Here is a 22453-nt window from a genome sequence, read left to right as displayed (position 1 = left end):
ACTAAGAAATACTATCTTACCTCTGAAGTTGCTACAGATTTAGTTGATAACTTTAATAGCAAATTAAGAGCAAATCAAAGTTTATTTGTCACGTGCGCTGAATACAACATGTGTAGACCTTACAGTGAAATGCTTACTTACAGGCTCTAACCAATAGTGCGGGAAAAAAAGCTAAGTGTGTGTGTGTGTGTGTGTGTGTGTGTAGGTAAGTAAAGAAATAAAACAACAGTAAAAAGACATTTGAAAATAACAGTAGCAAGGCTATATACAGACACCGGTTAGTCAGGCTGATTGAGGTAGTATGTACATGTAGACATGGTTAAAGGGACTATGCATATATGATGAACAAAGAGTAGCAGTAACGTAAAAGAGGGGTTGGCGGGTGGTGGGTGGTGGGACACAATGCAGGTAGCCTGGTTAGCCAATGTGCGGGAGCACTGGTTGGTCGGCCCAATTGAGGTAGTATGTACATGAATGTAAAGTTAAAGTTACTATGCATATATGATAACCAGAGAGTAGCAGCAGCGTAAAAGAGGGGTTGGGGGGGGCACACAATGCAAATAGTCCAGGTAACCATTTGGTTACCTGTTCAGGAGTCTTATGGCTTGGGGGTAAAAACTGTTGAGAAGCCTTTTTGTCCTAGACTTGGCACTCCGGTACCGCTTGCCATCCGGTAGTAGAGAGAACAGTCTATGACTGGGGTGGCTGGGGTCTTTGACAATTTTTAGGGCCTTCCTCTGACATCGCCTGGTGTAGAGGGGGGGGGGCACACACAATGCAAATAGTCCAGGTAACCATTTGGTTACCTGTTCAGGAGTCTTATGGCTTGGGGGTAAAAACTGTTGAGAAGCCTTTTTGTCCTAGACTTGGCACTCCGGTACCGCTTGCCATCCGGTAGTAGAGAGAACAGTCTATGACTGGGGTGGCTGGGGTCTTTGACAATTTTTAGGGCCTTCCTCTGACATCGCCTGGTGTAGAGGTCCTGGATGGCAGGCAGCTTTGCCCCAGTGATGTACTGGGCCGTACGCACTACCCTCTGAAGTGCCTTGCGGTCGGAAGCCGAGCAATTGCCGTACCAGGCAGTGATGCAACTGGTCAGGATGCTCTCGATGTTGCAGCTGTAGAACCTTTTGAGGAACTCAGGACCCATGGCAAATATTTTTAGTCTCCTGAGGGGGAATAGGCTTTGTCGTGCCCTCTTCACGACTGTCTTGGTGTGTTTGGACCATTCTAGTTTATTGTTGATGTGGACACCAAGGAACTTGAAGCTCTCAACCTGCTCCACTACAGCCCTGTCGATGAGAATGGGGGCGTGCTCGGTGCTCCTTTTCCTGTAGTCCACACTCATCTCCTTAGTCTTGGTTACGTTGAGGGATAGGTTGTTATTCTGGCACCACCCGACCAGGTCTCTGACCTCCTCCCTATAGGCTGTCTCGTCGTTGTCGGTGATCAGGCCTACCACTGTTGTGTCGTCTGCAAACTTAGTGATGGTGTTGGAGACGTGCCTGGCCATGCAGTCGTGGGTGAACAGGGAGTACAGGAGGGGACTGAGCACGCACCCCTGGGGAGCTCCAGTGTTGAGGATCAGCGTGGCAGATGTGTTGCTACCTACCCTCATCACCTGGCGGCCCTGTCAGGAAGTCCAGGATCCAGTTGCAGAGGGAGGTGTTTAGTCCCATTGATGCTGTAGCTCCAGTAAAGTTGAAAAAAGCCACATCCAAATGGACAGCCCCTTGGATCAGTGAGGAAACATATCAATTAAAGAGAAATTGCAGAAAGGCAAAGCGGAAGTGGAGAAATTCAAAGTTGCAGTTCCATTACGATATTCTGAAAGAGTAACTTGGCATATACTGTCACGCCTCCTCCCGCTCTTCCCCCCGGCACTCGAGGGCGCTGGGCTTCCCAGCAATACGCACTCCTGCCACCATCATTACGCACACCTGCTCCCTCGTCACGCGCATCAGCGATCATTTGGACTCACCTGAACTCAATCACCTGTTATTTCCTGCCCTGTATCTGTCTGTCCCCCAGCTCTGTTTCCCGCTTCCGCATTAACGTTCGTATGTCATTTTGTTACCCGTGTGCTGACGCTGTTCCTGTCTTGTTCCTTGTCTGTTCCTCATTAAATGTTTGACTCCCCGTACCTGCTTCTCGACTCCAGCGTCGGTCCTTACATATACTGTTTAAGAAGGCAATAAGAAATGCCAGACGCGCTCATTTTTGTAACTTGATCATTATTAATAATTCGAGAGTGCACTTCTCGACCATTGATGGCCTGATAAATCCTACCCTTGCAAACCTAGGTGAACTTCCCTCCATATCTAAATGTGAGTAGTTTGCGGCATATTTCAGAGATAAGACAACAAACATTAGGCTGGGTATCAGTCAAACAAGACACTGTTGACCATGGAGAGGTGGGTTGGCCTCTCCGGTCCAGTTCTAAATTGGTGTAGGACCTATTTAACAGGTGAAGAGTTTTTTGCCACCCTTGGTGAACTTAACTCAGAGAAAATTCATATCCCATGTAGTGTTCCACAAGGTTTGATGTTGGGTCCGGTACCGTTCAGTTAATACAATTGAAGTCGGATGTTTACGTACACTTAGGTTGGAGTCATTAAAACTCGTTTTTCAACCACTCCACAAATTTCTTGTTAACAAACTATAGTTTTGGCAAGTCGGTTAGGACATCTACTTTGCATGACATTAGTCATTTTTCCAACAATAGTTTACAGACAGATTATTTCACTTATAATTCACTGTATCACAATTCCAGTGGGTCAGAAGTTTACATACACTAAGTTGAATGTGCCTTTAAACAGCTTGGAAAATTCCATAAAATGACGTCATGGCTTTAAAAGCTTCTGGTAGGCTAATTGACCTAATTTCAGTGAATTGGAGCTGTACCTGTAGATGTATTTCAAAGCATACCTTCAAACTCAGTGCCTCTTTGCTTGACATCATGGGAAAATCAAAAGAAATCAGCCAAGACCTCAGAAAAATAATTGTAGACCTCCACAAGTCTGGTTCATCCTTGGGAGCAACTTCCAAACACCTGAAGGTGCCACGTTCATCTGTACAAACAAAAGTACGCAAGTATAAACACCATGGGTGTCACGTCCTGACCCTTGTAAGATGTCATTTTCTATAGAAGGGTAGGTCAGGGCGTGACAGGGGGTGTTTTTGGGTGGTTTTCTATGTTATCTATTTCTATGTGGTTATTCTAGGTTTCTATTTCTATGTTGTTGTTTTTTGGATGATCTCCAATTAGAGACAGCAGGTCCTCGTTGTCTCTAATTGGAGATCATATTTAAGTAGGGGTTTTTTCCACTTGTGTTTGTGGGTTGTTATCTTTTGAGTAGTGTTTATTTCTCTCTGCGTCACAGTGTGTTGTTTTGTTATTCAAGTTACAGTGGGGAAAATAAGTATTTAGTCAGCCACCAATTGTGCAAGTTCTCCCACTTAAAAAATGAGAGAGGCCTGTAATTTTCATCATAGTTACACGTCAACTATGACAGACAAAATGAGAAAAAAATCCAGAAAATCACATTGTAGGATTTTTAATGAATTTATTTGCAAATTATGGTGGAAAATAAGTATTTGGTCAATAACAAAAGTCGATTTCAATACTTTGTTATATACCCTTAGTTGGCAATGACACAGGTCCAACGTTTTCTGTAAGTCTTCACAAGGTTTTCACACACTGTTGCTGGTATTTTGGCCCATTCCGCCATGCAGATCTCCTCTAGAGCAGTGATGTTTTGGGGCTGTCGCTGGGCAACACGGACTTTCAACTCCCTCCAAGGATTTTCTATGGGGTTGAGATCTGGAGACTGGCTAAGCCACTCCAGGACCTTGAAATGCTTCTTACGAAGCCACTCCTTCGTCGCCCGGGCGGTGTGTTTGGGATCATTGTCATGCTGAAAGACCCAGCCACGTTTCATCTTCAATGCCCTTGCTGATGGAAAGAGGTTTTCACTCAAAATCTCACGATACATGGCCCCATTCATTCTTTCTTTTACACGGATCAGTCGTCCTGGTCCCTTTGCAGAAAAACAGCCCCAAAGCATGATGTTTCCACCCCCATGCTTCACAGTAGGTATGGTGTTCTTTGGATGCAACTCAGCATTCTTTGTCCTCCAAACACGACGAGTTGAGTTTTTACCAAAAAGTTATATTTTGGTTTCATCTGACCATATGACATTCTCCCAATCCTCTTCTGGATCATCCAAATGCTCTCTAGCAAACTTCAGACGGGCCTGGACATGTACTGGCTAAAGCAGGGGGACACGTCTGGTACTGCAGGATTTGAGTCCCTGGCGGCGTAGTGTGTTACTGATGGTAGGCTTTGTTACTTTGGTCCCAGCTCTCTGCAGGTCATTCACTAGGTCCCCCCGTGTGTTTCTGGGATTTTTGCTCACCGTTCTTGTGATCATTTTGATCCCACGTTGTGAGATCTTGCGTGGAGCCCCAGATCAAGGGAGATTATCAGTGGTCTTGTATGTCTTCCATTTCCTAATAATTGCTCCCACAGTTGATTTCTTCAAACCAAGCTGCTTACCTATTGCAGATTCAGTCTTCCCAGCCTGGTGCAGGTCTACAATTTTGTTTCTGGTGTCCTTTGACAGCTCTTTGGTCTTGGCCATAGTGGAGTTTGGAGTGTGACTGTTTGAGGTTGTGGACAGGTGTCTTTTATACTGATAACAAGTTCAAACAGGTGCCATTAATACAGGTAATGAGTGGAGGACAGAGGAGCCTCTTAAAGAAGAAGTTACAGGTCTGTGAGAGCCAGAAATCTTACTTGTTTGTAGGTGACCAAATACTTATTTTCCACCATAATTTGCAAATAAATTCATAAAAAATCCTACAATGTGGTTTTCTGGATTTTTTTTCTCATTTTGTCTGTCATAGTTGACGTGTACCTATGATGAAAATTACAGGCCTCTCTCATCTTTTTAAGTGGGAGAACTTGCACAATTGGTGGCTGACTAAATACTTTTTTCCCCCACTGTATTTGTGTATTGCAGCGTTTCACGGAAATAATAAATATGTGAAACTACAACCATGCTGCACTTTGGTCCGATCCTTTAGACAACCGTTACAGAAGATCCCACCACCAAAGGACCAAGCAGTGTGGGCAGGATGACTGGACATGGGAAGACATCCTGGATGGCAAAGGATCCTGGACGTTGGATGAGTTCCAAGCCGGAAGGGATTGCCTCCCATGGGAACAGGTGGAAGTAGTGAGGGAGGTACAGCGACGAGATCGACAGGCAAGGCAACAACGGAGGCCCGAGAGGCAGCGGCAAAAACATTTTTTGGGGGGGCACACGGGTAGATTGGCTAAGGCGGTTTTAAGACCTGAGCCAACTCCCCGTGCTTACCGTGGGGAGCGAGTGACTGAACAAACACCGTGGTATGCGGTGATATGCACTGTGTCGCCCATGCGCACTCACAGCCCGGTGCGCTCGGTACAAGCTCCTCACCGTTGCCGTGCTAGAGTTGGCCGTCAACCAGGAAGAAGTGCGCCGGCTCAGCGTATCTGGTCTCCAGTGCGTCTCTTCGGCCCAGGTTATCCTGCGCCTGCTCTACGCACGGTACCCCCCGTTCACCAGCGCAGCACAGTTCGTCCTGTACCAGCGCTCCGCCCTTACTGGGCGAAAATAACAATCCAGCCAGGATGGGGTGTGCCAGCCCTAAGCTCCAGACCTCCAGTGCGCCTCCATAGCCCAGTACGTCCTGTGCCTGCTCCTCGCACTCTCCCTCCAGTGCGCCACCATATGCCAGTGCATCCTGTGCCTGCTTCTCGCACTCTTCCTCCAGTACGCATCCATAGCCCAGTACGGCCGGTGCCTGCTTTGAGCACTCGGTCCTCAGTGCGTCTCCCCATTCCGGTGAGACCTGTTCCAGCTCCACGAAAAAAGCCAGTGATAATCTATGGTCCGAAGCCTGTAGAGATGATCCATGGCACGAAGCCTCTAGTGATGATCCATGGCCAGGAGCCTGTAGGGATAATCCATGGCATGGAACAACGGTCCCTAGTCCGGAACCTACAACGACGCTCTCCAGTCCGGAGCCTCCTGTGACGCTTCTCAGTCCGGAACCTCCAGTGACGCTCCTCAGTCCGGAGCCTCCAGCGACGCTTTCCAGTCTGGAGCCTCCGGCGACGCTTCTCAGTCCGGAGCCTCCAGTGACGCTTCGCAGCCCAGAGTCTTCAACGGCGTCTGCAGCCCAGAGTCTTCAGCGGCGGCCTTCAGCCCAGAGTCCTCAGCGGCGGCCTTCAGCCCAGAGTCCTCAGCGGCAGTTGACGTTCCTAAGCCTCCGGCGATGATCCACGGTCTGGTTCCTCCGGCGACACAGAAGCGGGGGGATCAGCAGGCGGTGTGGTGGCTACGCACCGAACCAGAGCCGCCACCAAGTATTAGATGCCCACGCATTCTGTCTCCTAGAGATGAGCGTACTTTGGTGCGAAAAGTGCAAATAAATCTCAGAATAACAGCAAAGGACCTTGTGAAGATGCTGGAGGAAACAGGTACAAAAGTATCTATATCCACAGTAAAACGAGTCCTATATCGACATAACCTGAAAGGCTTCTCAGCAAGGAAGAAGCCACTTCTCCAAAACCGCCATAAAAAAGCCAGACTACAGTTTGCAACTGCACATGGGGACAAAGATCGTACTTTTTAGAGAAATTTTTGAGAAACAATAATAGAACTGTTTGGCCATAAGAACAGCATCCCAACCGTGAAGCACGGGGTTGGCAGCATCATGTTGTGGGGGTGCTTTGTTGCAGGAGGGACTGGTGCACTTCACAAAATAGATGGCATCATGAGGCAGGAAAATTATGTGTATATATTGAAGCAACATCTCAAGACAACAGTCAGGAAGTTAAAGCTTGGTCGCAAATGGTTCTTCCAAATGGACAATGACCCCAAGCATACTTCCAAAGTTGTGGCAAAATGGCTTAAGGGCAACAAAGTCAAGGTATTGGAGTGGACATCACAAAGACCTAACCTCAATCCTATAGAAAATTTGTGGGCAGATCTGAAAAAGCGTGTGCGAGCAAGGAGACCTACAAACCTGACTCAGTTATACCAGCTTTGTCAGGAGGAATGGTTCAAAATTCACCCAACTTATTGTGGGAAGCTTGTGGAAGGCTACCCGAAACGTTTGACCCAAGTTAAACAATTTAAAGGCAATGCTACCAAATACTAATTGAGTGTATGTAAACTTCTGACCCAATGGGAATGTGATGAATGAAATAAAAGTTGAAATAAATCATTCTCTCTACTATTATTCTGATATTTCAAATTCTTAAAATAAAGTGGTGATCCTAACTGACCTAAAACAGGGAATTTTTTCTAGGATTAAATGTCAGGAATTGTGAAAAACTGAGTTTAAATGTATTTGGCTAAGGTGTATGTAAACTTCCGACTTCAACTTCATATATTACCCGTTGACAGCGATATCAGAAAGCACAGAATTGATTTTCACTGCTACGCAGACGATACACAACTTTACATTTCTGTGTCACCAGAGGATTTTAGCTCCACGGATAAATTATTAGACTGTATTAGTGATTTTAAATATTTGAATGGTTTACAATTTCCTCCAGCTAAATCAAGACAAGACCGAGGTACATATTGTTGGAGCCTTAGCACAGAGAGAGAATCTGGCCGCACATTTTAATTAATATGCAATAAAGATAAAACACCAGGTAAAAACCTAGGTGTTATTTTAGAATCTGAACTTAATTTCGAATCAAACATTAGGATTGTGACCAAAATAGTTTTTTTTACCACCTGGAAAATTGCCAAGGTGCGACCGTTTCTCTCTCAGGCTGATACAGAGAGACTCATCCATGCTTTTATTATAAGCAGGTTTGACTTCTGTAATGCTCTCCTGTCTGGTCTACCCAAGAAAGCCATTGGTCAACTGCAAAACATACAGAATGCTGCAGCACGGGTACTGACCAAGACCAGACGAAGCGCACACATTACACCGGTTTTAAGGTCTCTGCTCTGGCTGCCTGTGAGTTTTAGAATTCATTTTAAGATTCTTCTATTGGTTTTTAAATCAATCCACGATTGTGCACCCCAATACATGTCATACATGCTTTTACGATATGTACCCAGTAGGTCCCTCAGGTCCTCTGGCACTGGACTTTTAACTATCCCAAAGCCTAGGACCAAGAGGCATGGAGAGGCAGCCTTTAGTTACTACTGTATGCTCCCAGCCTCTGGAATAGCCTGCCAGAGAACCTGACGGGAGTCGAAACTGTGGACATTTTTAAAAGAGATCTTAAAACACACCTTTTTAGGTTTGCTTTTCCTTAAGCTGCTTTTTAGTCGTTCAGTTTTTATCGTTATCCTTAGTTTTTTATCCTCTTAATGTTTGTTGTGTAGTAAATATTAACGTTTTTTATTTAAAAATATTTTTCCTGTGAGGCACATTGCGTTGCATTCCATGTCTGAAATGTGCTGTAGAAATAAAGCTTGATTTGATTTGGGTGAGAGAGAGAGAGAGTGACAAAAAGTGGAATGGTTGAATGGGGAGAGAGGCATGATGGACAAAGATAAGAAATTCATGACCACTACTGTAAAAAAAAAAGAGGCCCCTTTGAAAAAAAGAGCCAAAGGGCTTCTCATTAGCATTAACAGTGACTATATTCATGTCAGCATTACATTACATATGAAAATGGGTCGAGTGACATTATTAAACTGATCAAACTCATTAACATTTTAACTACGCAATCCCTTTAGTTTGAGGAGCAGGGAGGGGAAGGTAGCAGTAAAACCTCATTAACACACACAGTATAGCCTACAAACCACAGAGACCCCAAGATTTTCATCATCTCACGTACATCTCACAGATTGCATTGAGTATAATGATAGTAAAGCCCATACTAATGTAATGCTGTCTGGTATCACCTCTATGCTAATGCCTGACCCTAACCTAGTGTAATTAAGACCTGCCTCAGATATCCCTCCTCACCCCTCCTCTACCTCCCTCTACCTACCCCTCATAGACAATCACCCACAGCAGCAGGCTCATAATATGCTCAGACAGAAAGGCTGCTGACCAAGACATACTGTGCATTATCTATGCATCCACGGAAGAACAAAAACAACAGCTTACTGCTAATAAAAATCACATTGGACACACACACACACACACACACACACACACACACACACACACACACACACACACACACACACACACACACACACACACACACACACACACACACACACACACACACACACACACACACACACACACACAAACACTGTTTTCATTCAATTATTGCCGTGTCTGTGCAATCTAAAATTGCCTAGAGAGAACACACCACTATGGGTTATGAAAGCCTTCACAGTCTCTTTGAGGAACAGTAACTATGTTAATCCTAATAACACTGAGAGCAATTATACCTCCCACGCCGGCCGCAGACTGCATCGGTCGCACTCAGACAAATGGATTGGTTGATTAGTTTTGCACTTGACTGGTTTTGTCTGGCAGCGCAGTCATATCCTGCCGACTACACCTCTGCCTCCTCCATTCCAACATAGCGAGAGCCATTTGGTGTGCAACAGATTACACGCATACACATACATATGTAGGATCTTCATTTTAGCCAGTTTGCTACAGCAGGAAAATAATCCTGCTGCAACAGGAAATGTGAATTATTATGTGGATTATAATTAATGGGCATTTTTTGGTAGGTATTGATTCATCCAAATTACAAAACTTTAGAAGTCTTTTAAAACCTCTGATACACTACAAGTCTACATTTCCTGCTGTGCAAGACAATTCTCAGCAACAAAAGCGTGATCAAATTAAGATCCTGCATCTGTACACAGACGCCGCACCCTCACAGCCCTGTAGTGAACGAGCAATCTGACGTGTGGGCCAGTGGATTCAACTAGTAACACACAGAGAGTGGAAATACCAGGAATACACTACTGTACTAAACCATTCAAATGATCTTTTTATTGTTTATCACTCTCTGTTCCTTTCTTTTACCTCCATTCTTCCCTGTTATTCCTCCTCTCTTTCCCTGTACACAGTATGGATAGTGTTACAGTGTTTGTAGAGTGGTGAGGCGCTTCAGTGCTAAGAATAGCAATGTCTACAGCCAGGTCTAAAGTAGCACTGTCTCCTCAGCCACCACACGGTCTCATCTGTTGTCACTGTTAATACACTGCCCCGCCCCGCCTCACCGCCCCACCGCCCCACTGCCTCACCGCCCCACCGCCCCACTGCCTCACCGCCCCGCCCGCCCCGCCTCACCCCGCCCCACCCCGCCCCACCGCCCCGCCCACCGCCCCACCGCCTCACCGCCTCACCGCCCCGCCTCACCGCCCCGCCCCACCCCGCCACGCCCCGCCTCGCCGCCCCGCCCCGCCTCACCCCGCCCCGCCTCACCCCGCCTCACCGCCCCGCTCCGCCCTGCCTCACCGCCCCGCCTCACCGCCCCGCCCCGCCTCGCCGCTCCGCCTCACCGCCCCTCTCCCTATATCACCCCTACAGAGAGGAGCTGGTCACAGCGTCATGGCAACCGACACAGTCCGCTCACTGTTACATCTTTGTCTGTCTGTAGGTCTGTGAGCATGTCTGTATGTAAGAAATGGACATCTATTGAGAAAGTTGATGAATAGTGATAAAGGTATTGTGATCTCCCCTCTCCCCACCCTAAAAGTGAACCCTCTGAGGCTGCTAGAGTAACCCCCCTCCCCCCAGGGATGGCAAGCTATATGGTTGTCAGGCTGGAGATCCGTGAGAGAGGGGAGGGATGACAACGCATGCCCATGGGACACAACGGACGCAGAGAGAGAGAGAGAGAGAGAGAGAGAGAGAGAGAGAGAGAGAGAGAGAGAGAGAGAGAGCCCTGAGGGCGGAGCAGAGGTGAGAGAATGAGATTGAAAAGCAATGCCACACACCCTCTCTCCCACCTCTGTCTCATACACTCACACCCTCTCTCCCCCTCTGTCTCATACACACACACCCTCTCTCCCCCTCTGTCTCATACACACACACCCTCTCTCCCCCTCTGTCTCATACACACACACCCTCTCTCCCCCTCTGTCTCATACACACACACCCTCTCTCCCCCTCTGTCTCATACACACACACCCTCTCTCCCCTCTCTGTCTCATACACACACACCCTCTCTCCCCCTCTGTCTCATACACACACACCCTCTCTCCCCCTCTGTCTCATACACACACCCTCTCCCCCTCTGTCTCATACACACACCCTCTCTCCCCCTCTGTCTCATACACACACACCCTCTCTCCCCCTCTGTCTCATACACACACACCCTCTCTCCCCCTCTGTCTCATACACACACCCTCTCTCCCCCTCTGTCTCATACACACACACCCTCTCTCCCTCTCTGTCTCATACATACACCCTCTCTCCCCCTCTGTCTCATACACACACCCTCTCTCCCCCTCTGTCTCATACACACACCCTCTCCCCCTCTGTCTCATACACACACACCCTCTCTCCCCTCTGTCTCATACACACACCCTCTCTCCCCCTCTGTCTCATACACACACCCCCTCTCTCCCCCTCTGTCTCATACACACACACCCTCTCTCCCCCTCTGTCTCATACACACACACCCTCTCCCCCTCTGTCTCATACACACACACCCTCTCTCCCCTCTGTCTCATACACACACCCTCTCTCCCCCTCTGTCTCATACACACACACCCTCTCTCCCCCTCTGTCTCATACACACACACCCTCTCTCCCCCTCTGTCTCATACACACACACCCTCTCTCCCCCTCTGTCTCATACACACACACCCTCTCTCCCCCTCTGTCTCATACACACACACCCTCTCTCCCCCTCTGTCTCATACACACACACCCTCTCTCCCCCTCTGTCTCATACATACACACCCTCTCTCCCCCTCTGTCTCACACACACACACCCTCTCTCCCCTCTGTCTCATACACACACACCCTCTCTCCCCCTCTGTCTCATACACACACACCCTCTCTCCCCCTCTGTCTCATACACACACACCCTCTCTCCCCTCTCTGTCTCATACACACACCCTCTCTCCCCTCTGTCTCATACACACACCCTCTCTCCCCCTCTGTCTCATACACACACACCCTCTCTCCCCTCTGTCTCATACACACACCCTCTCTCCCCCTCTGTCTCATACACACACCCTCTCTCCCCTCTGTCTCATACACACACACCCTCTCTCCCCCTCTGTCTCATACACACACACCCTCTCTCCCCTCTGTCTCATACACACACCCTCTCTCCCCCCTCTGTCTCATACACACACCCTCTCTCCCCCTCTGTCTCATACACACACCCTCTCTCCCCCTCTGTCTCATACACACACACCCTCTCTCCCCCTCTGTCTCATACATACACACCCTCTCTCCCCCTCTGTCTCATACACACACACCCTCTCTCCCCCTCTGTCTCATACACACACCCTCTCTCCCCCTCTGTCTCATACACACACACCCTCTCTCCCCTCTGTCTCACACACACACACCCTCTCTCCCCCTCTGTCTCATACATACACCCTCTCTCCCCCTCTGTCTCATACACACACACCCTCTCTCCCCTCTCTGTCTCATACATACACCCTCTCTCCCCCTCTGTCTCATACACACACCCTCTCCCCCTCTGTCTCATACACACACCCTCTCTCCCCTCTGTCTCATACACACACACCCTCTCTCCCCCTCTGTCTCATACACACACACCCTCTCTCCCCTCTCTGTCTCATACATACACACACCCTCTCCCCCTCTGTCTCATACACACACCCTCTCTCCCCTCTGTCTCATACACACACACCCTCTCTCCCCCTCTGTCTCATACATACACACCCTCTCTCCCCCTCTGTCTCATACACACACACCCTCTCTCCCCCTCTGTCTCATACATACACACCCTCTCTCCCCCTCTGTCTCATACACACACCCTCTCCCCCTCTGTCTCATACACACACACCCTCTCTCCCCTCTGTCTCATACACACACACCCTCTCTCCCGCTCTGTCTCATACACACACACCCTCTCTCCCCCTCTGTCTCATACACACACACCCTCTCTCCCCCTCTGTCTCATACACACACACCCTCTCTCCCCCTCTGTCTCACACACACACACCCTCTCTCCCCCTCTGTCTCATACACACACCTTCTCCCCCTCTGTTTCATACACACACCCTCTCTCCCCCTCTGTCTCACACACACACACCCTCTCTCCCCCTCTGTCTCATACACACACCTTCTCCCCCTCTGTCTCATACACACACCTTCTCCCCCTCTGTCTCATACACACACCCTCTCTCCCCCTCTGTCTCATACACACACCCTCTCTCCCCCTCTGTCTCGCTCTCTCTGTCTCATACACACACAGTCTCCGTGGATATGAACCATATACAGTCCATGCTATATAGTTATTTTACCTTTGTGATATCTCTATTAATTTGACATTGTAGTTCTTTAGTAGATTCTTCTGAGCGATTTAGGGCATTCATCTTAAGATAGCTAGGTGGGACAACCACATATCACAGTCAAAGTCAAGTACGAGTGTTAGTTCAGGAAAGGCTTAAAAAATATATGTTTTGATTATTTTATAGTGTGGAGAGAGGGGCTTTCTATCTGCAGTGCTGTTGTAGTCCAGATGGTATGTGTCATGAAAGTACAGATATACAGCATGGTGATAGGTTAGGGGCTACAAAGGAGCTGTCTTTTGAAGGAGCCCCCCACACACACACACTCTCCCTGCTCTCCACCTGTTGAAATCACCTTCACCAATATCACAAGACAGAAAAAGTGGAATGACAAACCCACTCGAGCGGACATTACCAAACGAGAAAGAGTATGTGTATATTCGCGTGTATGTGCGCGTCTCTCGTCCAACCTTGGTGTTGGCCGGCTTCTCTCTGGGGCCCATCTGTGTAACCATGGTGATTGAGCGATCTCCCTCTCTGTGTGTCAATCTGGTCTTTCCTGGGGCCTCAGCACAGAGGAAGGTGATGCAGAATAAGAAGTGCTCATTAATTTCACTAAAACTGCTTGTGGGCAGGGACTGCTGTCTGAACGATACCTCAGAGAGTCTAGTGTGTGTATGTGTTTGTGTGTGTTTGTATGTGTGTGTGTTTGTAACTCCACTGTAAGGGGAAGAAGGGATTTCGAGGAGTGTGTGTATCTGTGTGTGGGCGTGTGTGTGTGTGTGTTTGTGTGTGTCTGTCTGTGTTTGAGATGTCTTCAGTCAGGGGTATGCTTTGACAGCAGGATGACTTGGGATGGCAGCTGCTGGGTAATTTGAGTTTGAGCAATGCTGTGTCAGACTCTCTTCCAAACACCAACGGACGCAGCACACACACACACACGGAACACGCTTGGCTGGAATCCAACAGCAGGTCCACAGATTCTGATACTCTGTGTTCGACATTACAGGCTATCTTGTAGTCTCTACAGTTACTGAATGAATTAAACAAACCTGAGTACCACAACAGAGCATTGAGTATCTAACTTCTCTCTCTGTAATCAAATCTCAGTGTAATAGACTTCCATTTTAGAGAATAGTTGGATTATCTGGCCAGAGAATTACAGCCCAGTATTGTAGTCTATGCAGGTCTTCTAAGTATAACTTGACCACAAGGCACTTGGGACCATACGAACCTGAACACCAATTTACTGGAAAATCTATGTTTCAAACTCCATCTTTGCTGCGTTGACAGAATCAGTTCAGATCAGTGTGTGAGCAAGTTTGTAAGTTAGTATATGGACATGAGTGTGTGTGTGTGTGTGTGTGTGTGTGTGTGTGTGTGTGTGTGTGTGTGTGTGTGTGTGTGAGAGAGAATCAATTACTGAGGGAGAGAGGCAGTGAGACAGTTGTAAGTCCAACAGAGGCTTGAAATTCCTGGCTAGTGGCACGACCACAGTGGAGTTAACATTGTTCACATTCATAAGGTGTGTGTGTGTGTGTGTGTGTGTGTGTGTGTGTGTGTGTGTGTGTGTGTGTGTGTGTGTGTGTGTGTGTGTGTGTGTGTGTGCGTGTGTCAGAGACGATACAGTACGTTCTACTCTGTTCTGCCGACTAACCCAGACTCCAGGACTTTCTGTCCATCTCACTGTTAAGTGTTCGACCAATAAAGACAACTCTATGACACGTAGAAGAGAGATAGGATTATGTACATGTTGTTTAATGCACAACTCAATACTCTAATGTAACCTGGGCAGCCCTGCCTGCCCAGAGTTAAGACTATAGGTCGAACAGTCCAGGTGCTGTTTCTCCACTGGGGGAATGTAATGGACCGGAGACAGAGAGGACAATGTTACAGTGATACTCTCGTTAGAATGACCTGGCTGGTTCTCCTCCACTATACTGATGTCTGTATGTTTATCTCTTAAATTCAAGAGATATAGCAGCTTCAGTGCAGCTCAAGACGTCTCGCATTTCCTTATTCATACTCCACTCATCCCAGCTCTCCACTTTCTCTCTCCTCCACTCCCCCTTATCTACTACTCCCCCCTGTCCGCCTCTCTCTCCCCGGTTCCTATCCCTCTCTCTGCCCCACACTTCTCCGCTCGTCTTCCACTCATCCCTCTCTCTGCTATCCCTCCTTCTCTGTGCTGTATCAGTGAATAATTGGAGTATTTGACAGATCAGACCGTCTCATGGTGTATCTGGTGGATTGGCATGCCTGAGGCGCCCGCTTGGGTTGGCAGACAGGTTTGGCTTCAGCTGCAAACTCTGCCAGTTTTTGCATTCACACACACAGCTTCGACACCACATTTGTGTACAAGAGAAACAAAGGAGTGGAAAATATGAACTGATGAGATGAGAATGAAATCTGCCTGGTAGCTGAGATACATATAGCAGTTCTCTCCAACCTCCTCAGATCACTGAAACATCTGACAAATAATGTAGAAAGAGAATTGTCTCTACATTCATTACTGTTATCTTCCAGAGTAGTGTGGCATGGAGAAAAATGAAGCATTGTTTGTTATTGTGCGTTATCTTATTTCCTACATCTGCTGGCGTTAGTGCTAGATCTCATCACTCCTATCTCAGCTTTGACCAGTGTGTGTGTGAGATCCAGTGACGCCCACTCTGATTGGTTATCCAGTGGGGTGAGGTCACATTCCAGCAGAGAGCATAGTTGGTGATGTGGGCTGGGGCTGGGGCATGTGGTTCGGCCTCGACTTCAGAACGGGGAGAGAAGAACAAGAGGTGGAAATGAGGAGGAGGAGGACGAGGATGAGGAGGATGAGGAGGAGGGGGTGTTCATATGTCTGGATAACTTTCTCTGACATCCAGCAGCAGTAGTGGCAATGTCAGGGACAAAGAAGGACTGTAAACCCGCAGACCTGGCCCTTCAATCAAAAACGAATATGAGATTCATAAGTGGATAGAGGAGACGCAGAGATATGTTCATATGCTGAGAGGTGAAGCATACAGAGGAGACAGAAGAGCGAGAGAGAGAGACAGAGAGAGAGAGAAAAGGAGAGAGACAGAAAAAAGGAGAGGGAGACCCTATTCTGAGAGGTGAAGTAGTCTGACAGAGGATCTTTGCTTAGCGAGCCTGCTGCTCCAATCAGAACAGAAGACAGCAGCGGGACGTGGCCACAGTATTGCCTGAGAGATCATCCACCTACCACCAGAGAGAGGACCCCTAAGGTATGAAAACTTGAGAGGTGGCCAACAAACTGCCTGACAGATCAATCATTCCATCCCCTGGGGGAGATGACCCCTAGAAGGAGACGGAGGGTGAGGTGGCCAAGATGCTGCCTGACAGATACAGGACACACAGAGAGGTGGCCAAAACACTGCCTGACCCATCACTCATCCTCGAGCCACAGAAGAGGGTACACACACATATGAAGGCATGTACACACACTCAGAGAACTAAATGCCTCTGGGCCCCTGTAGAACATGAGGCCACTGGAAAAAAAAGAATCTTTACCTGTTTACTAATCAAACTGTCATTATTGCGCATAATGACGTGTGTGTGGACAGAATGGCTGGCTGGAGCACCTAGTGATTTGCCATTGATATGTTCATATTTAAATGACTCTGATTTGCATGTGATGTGTACATATTTAAATGGTTTTGATGGCCTATCTATCCTCAGCTGTCAAGAGGAGCATCTGTCTCCTCCTCTTCTCTCCCTTTCACTCCCTCTCTCCTTGTACTCCCTCATCTCTTTCCCTCCTCTCCCTCTTCTTTATCCTTTCATTTTCTCCTCCCATTTCTAGCCCCTTTAATGTGTGTAATGCGTGATCCTTATCCTTTTAAAAATCACCCGTTCTAGAGAGGCGAATTCCCTCATCCCTTCTATCTTTTTTAATAGGGGAAATGGAGGGAGAGAGCGAGAGATTACAGCTCAATAGCAGCATGGCATTATGACTCCCCGTTCCCCACCCACACACGGATTAACCGAGGGGAGAAAACCTGCTTTAGCATTGTAACCTGAAAATACTCTCCTTGAATATAAAGGCATTTAGGACCAATAAACAGTAATAAGAGACTACAATCACATTCAGTGAAGGGATAAATGAAAACCATGCATCATGGTGACAGAATGTTTTCACTTGACTGCTGCTCTTTCAATAGCCGGCGAGCATAAACACGTTTGTTTGCCTCGCCAAAGCCAGCCATGCTTTTGTGTGGTTTAGAATTTGGGAGACAGTTCTTTTGTGGATCCAGTATAAACAAGGGTTAGCTGTCAATCATTATGAGGTTGTTTCTTGGGAGCAATTGTGGGTTAACTTGAAATTCCATGTTGTACAGACCACAACTATTTCTCTGTTTTATCCCAGTTCCTCTCATATGGAACTATCCCCTGGGCAGACAGGTGTGGGTATGACCCGGTGGGTCTGTCTGTCTCTGATAAGGAATGAGAGTGACATTCCACTGTTCAATCAAAAGCTGTATGTGGAAGTCTCCAGGGGAAGATAAGGAGGGAGGGAGGGAGGGAGGGAGGGAGGGAGGGAGGGAGGGAGGGAGAGGACAGGTGTAAGGGATGGAGATAAAAGAAAAGGTGAGGTAAGGAGTGAGAGAAGAGATGCAAGGTGCACCCCCTGTGGTAATGGACCTGCCCTGACACAGACAGGAGTGAGAGAAGAGATGCAGGGTGCACCCCCTGTGGTAATGGACCTGCCCTGACACAGACAGGAGTGAGAGAAGAGATGCAGGGTGCACCCCCTGTGGTAATGGACCTGCCCTGACACAGACAGGAGTGAGAGAAGAGATGCAAGGTGCACCCCCTGTGGTAATGGACCTGCCCTGACACAGACAGGAGTGAGAGAAGAGATGCAGGGTGCACCCCCTGTGGTAATGGACCTGCCCTGACACAGACAGGAGTGAGAGAAGAGATGCAGGGTGCACCCCCTGTGGTAATGGACCTGCCCTGACACAGACAGGAGTGAGAGGCGAGATGCAAGGTGCACCCCCTGTGGTAATGGTCCTGCCCTGACACAGACAGGAGTGAGAGAAGAGATGCAGGGTGCACCCCCTGTGGTAATGGACCTGCCCTGACACAGACAGGAGTGAGAGAGGATAAAGAAGAAGTAGGAGAGGGAGAAAAAAAAGGCATAGGTGGAGAGGAGCAGATGGAGAAAAGGCAGGGGAGAGGGAGAGTGGTGCCTCTGTGTTAATACAGTAGTCTGCCCTGGCTGGACCTCACTCTCCAGGCTGTGCCAAGCCCAGTGATTTATGGGCTATTTGGAGATAGCTGGGCCATGTACACCATTCCTCACCCAGGCCAAGAACTGAAGAACAGAGGGGAGAGAAGGAGGAGAGGAAAAGAGGGAGGAGGGACGGCGAGAGAGGGGGACAAATTATAGGGGAAGAAAAAAGTATAAGGAGGAGCAGGAGAGGAGAGGAATGAATAAATGGGACAGGGGGAAGAGGAGGAGGATCAGAGATGAGGAGTGTAACAGAGATGAGAAGATGGAATGAGTGTGGGAAAGGGGGAGGAGGAGGGGTAGAGGAGAGGAGCCTGCACTTTGATCTGGACCAAAGATCATTGGTATTCACCATCAACACCAGAGAATACATTTACCCCCCCTCTCTCTCAACTCTCTCCTGTTCACCGTGCCTCTTTACTCCTCCAGCTCCACTACACAGCTAACAGGTGCATTCTTCATCCACACTCCATACAGAATCTCCACAACTCAAAGCCCTACTCCCCTCTGACACTGTTAAATTGCAGCGCTTTGGACAATACGTCTGTGAATGAGTTATGTGTGTGTACAGTATGTGGTTGTGTGTGTGTGTGTGTGTGTGTGTGTGTGTGTGTGTGTGTGTGTGTGTGTGTGTGTGTGTGTGTGTGTGTGTGTGTGTGTGTGTGTGTGTGTGTGTGTGTGTGTGTGTTTGTGTGTGTGTGTGTGAGTGCGTGTCCACCAGTAGAAGTAGTAGCAATGTCAAAGACAAAGAACGACTACAGACCTGCAGACCTACAGATCTACAGAACTGCAGACCTACAGACCTGCAGACCTACAGACCTACAGACCTGCAGACCTACAGACCTATAGACCTGCAGACCTGCAGACCTACAGACCTGCAGACCTACAGACCTGCAGACCTACAGACCTGCAGACCTACAGACCTACAGACCTGCAGACCTACAGACCTGCAGACCTACAAACCTACAGACCTGCAGACCTGCAGACCTACAGACCTGCAGACCTGCAGACCTACAGACCTGCAGACCTACAGACCTACAGACCTGCAGACCTACAGACCTGCAGACCTGCAGACCTACAGACCTGCAGACCTACAGACGTACAGACTTACAGACTTACAGACCTGCAGACCTGCAGACCTGCAGACCTACAGACCTGCAGACCTACAGACCTACAGACCTACAGACCTGCAGACCTGGCCCTTCAAACTAAAAACTAATAAGAGATTCAGGAGTGGAGAAAGGAGACAGAGAGAGATGAACAGTGTTAGAGAGGGAATGCTGACCATATGCTGATGAAGAGATGTGCCCATCATGACAGAGAGAGAGGGAGGGAGAGAGAAAAAGAGAGGAAGAAAGAAAGAAAGAAAGAAAGAAAGGGAGGGAGGGAGAGAGGGAGGGAGAGACCATTATATTTCCTCTGCAGTCGTATCCCAGGTATTCAGCGTAACGACAACCCCATTATTAAGAGTTAATGTGAATGTGAGCAGCAGGAATCTCAACTGCATACTGATCCAGAATCAGTACCATGACCAAACAGCATGACTTAACCTGTTGGACTAGCATGTTACTGCCAGTCTGTCTGTCTGTCTGATGCCTTCACCAACCGACCCTAGCACGACTACAGTTGCTACGGTAATCACCCTGGCGATTTCCCTAGCTGCACTTGTTTCTGGCCATCATCATGGCTTTGCACAGCGGTTGTCTCATGGTCTACTTCCTCTTAGACTCGACCAGGCTCCCCGATTCAGAGAGAACTCAGCAGACTCCACCTGACCTAAACCTGCAACCCCCCCTCTCACTCAGCCCCGCCCCCTCTCTCTTCTTCTCCTCCCCTCCCCTCTCTTCCGCTCCTCGCCTCTCCTTCAGTCAGCAGGATTTCCTCTTCATGCTATCCTGGTTAACTTTAACGTCCCTTCCCCTGACACCCCTCCCTCGGTTCTCTAAACATCTTAACACTAATGGACAGGCCCACGTACCTACTTCTCCCCAAGTGGGTGAGTCCTTATAGGGATCCGACACACAGTGTATGTATGTCTGTGTCTCTGTGTGTATGATTGTGTGAGGTGATTAACTATACACCCAAAACACAGACACTGGGACAGACAGACAGACAGACAGACAGACAGACAGACAGACAGACAGACAGACAGACAGACAGACAGACAGACAGACAGACAGACAGACAGACAGACAGACAGACAGAGACATAGATACACACACACCACACACTCTCCAGGACACAAGGATAAAGAGGGGATTTCACTGTTCTGATTAGAGCAAATTAAACACATGGATTAACTCAGTGTCATCTAGGCACAGACTCAATGTGGAGAGAGAGAGAGATGGAGAGAGAGAGGGAAAGGGAGGAAGAGAGAGTGAGAGAGAGAGAGAGACAGAGAGGGGTTCCAGTAGACAAGAAGAGAAACAGTGGGGGGAGAGAGAGACTGAGAGAGAGAGAGATGGAGAGAGAGAGGGAAAGGGAGGAAGAGAGAGAAGAAAGAAGAGAGAGAGACAGAGAGGGGTTTCAGTAGAGACAGAGGTACCCCTAATACCTATCTTTCACCCATAATGGGAGGCCAGAGAGGGACAAGTATTTCTGCCATTATATTTCCAGGGTGCGTGTGTGTATAGGTGTGTATGTGTGTGTATAGGTGTGTATGTGTGTGTATAGGTGTGTATGTGTGTGTATAGGTGTGTATGTGTGTGTATAGGTGTGTATGTGTGTGTATAGGTGTGTATAGGTGTGTATGTGTGTGTATAGGTGTGTATGTGTGTGTATAGGTGTGTATGTGTGTGTATTTGTGTGTATAGGTGTGTATAGGTGTGTATGTGTGTGTATAGGTGTGTATGTGTGTGTATGTGTGTGTATAGGTGTGTATGTGTGTGTATGTGTGTGTATAGGTGTGTATGTGTGTGTATAGGTGTGTATGTGTGTGTATAGGTGTGTGTGTGTGTGTGGGAAGGAGGGGGCAGAGGGGGAGTGCGTGTTGTACTGCCAGCAGCCTCCTGCCAGGCTGTCAGAGAAAGTGAGGCAGGAGAGCAGCTGTGTGTGTGTGTATGTGTGTGTGTGTGTGGCAGAGATGACAGGCTGGACTGCTGCCAACAGCACTGTATGTGCCAAGTCACCTCCGATGTGACACCTGCTGGCCACAAGCAAGAACAGGGATGCATCAGGTAGGGTGTGCCATGCTGTTGGATGGATGTGTGTGTGTGTGTGTGTGTGTGTGTGTGTGTGTGTGTGTGTGTGTGTGTGTGTGTGTGTGTGTGTGTGTGTGTGTGTGTGTGTGTGTGTGTGTGTGTGTGTGTGTGTGTGTGTGTGTGTGTGTGTGTGCACTAGGCCAGCAGTCTACCACAAACAGAAGGGAGCATACAGTAAGGGTACATGTGTGTTTGTGCTTGTAAGAGTGTGTGTGTGTGTGTTTGTCTACATGTTAATGATGGGCATGTGGCCACAGTCGTATTATAGGCTGTGGTTTGGTGGGAGGGTGAGTGAGTGAGTATGTAGCAGAGAGATAGGTTGTGTTAGTGGGGTTTAATGTGACACTTGTTCATGGTACTCTTAAGGGAATGGAGGCAGAATTGACTGTCTGGTGAAAGCTGTCTCTGTGTAGTGGTCACACCTCAACCACCCTGACTCTGGTGTCTCATAGATAACTCTCCCCAATCTCTGACCTTCTACCCTTTCATCCATCCTTCTATCGTTTCTTTCATTTCACATCCTGTCTCTAGCCCCTCCTTCAGCTCATACCAAAACACTCTTCTCC

At 48.1% G+C, this 22453-nt stretch overlaps 1 protein-coding gene across 1 annotated transcript; it reads left to right on the top strand.

Moving 5' to 3' along the window:
• The first annotated feature begins 2406 nt into the window (after positions 1–2406).
• On the top strand, positions 2407–19982 carry LOC123729179 (extensin-like). Its single transcript, XM_045703384.1, has 3 exons — positions 2407–2414; positions 10165–10596; positions 19412–19982. The coding sequence occupies exons 1-3, from the start codon at positions 2407–2409 to the stop codon at positions 19980–19982; spliced, it is 1011 nt and encodes a 336-aa protein (XP_045559340.1).
• The last annotated feature ends 2471 nt before the right edge of the window (positions 19983–22453 follow it).

Source organism: Salmo salar, chromosome ssa20, assembly GCF_905237065.1.
Source record: "Salmo salar chromosome ssa20, Ssal_v3.1, whole genome shotgun sequence".
NCBI classification, from domain to species: domain Eukaryota; kingdom Metazoa; phylum Chordata; class Actinopteri; order Salmoniformes; family Salmonidae; genus Salmo; species Salmo salar.
The sequence above is the reverse complement of the archived record's forward strand: the minus strand, read 5'-3'. Positions and strand labels throughout refer to the sequence as shown.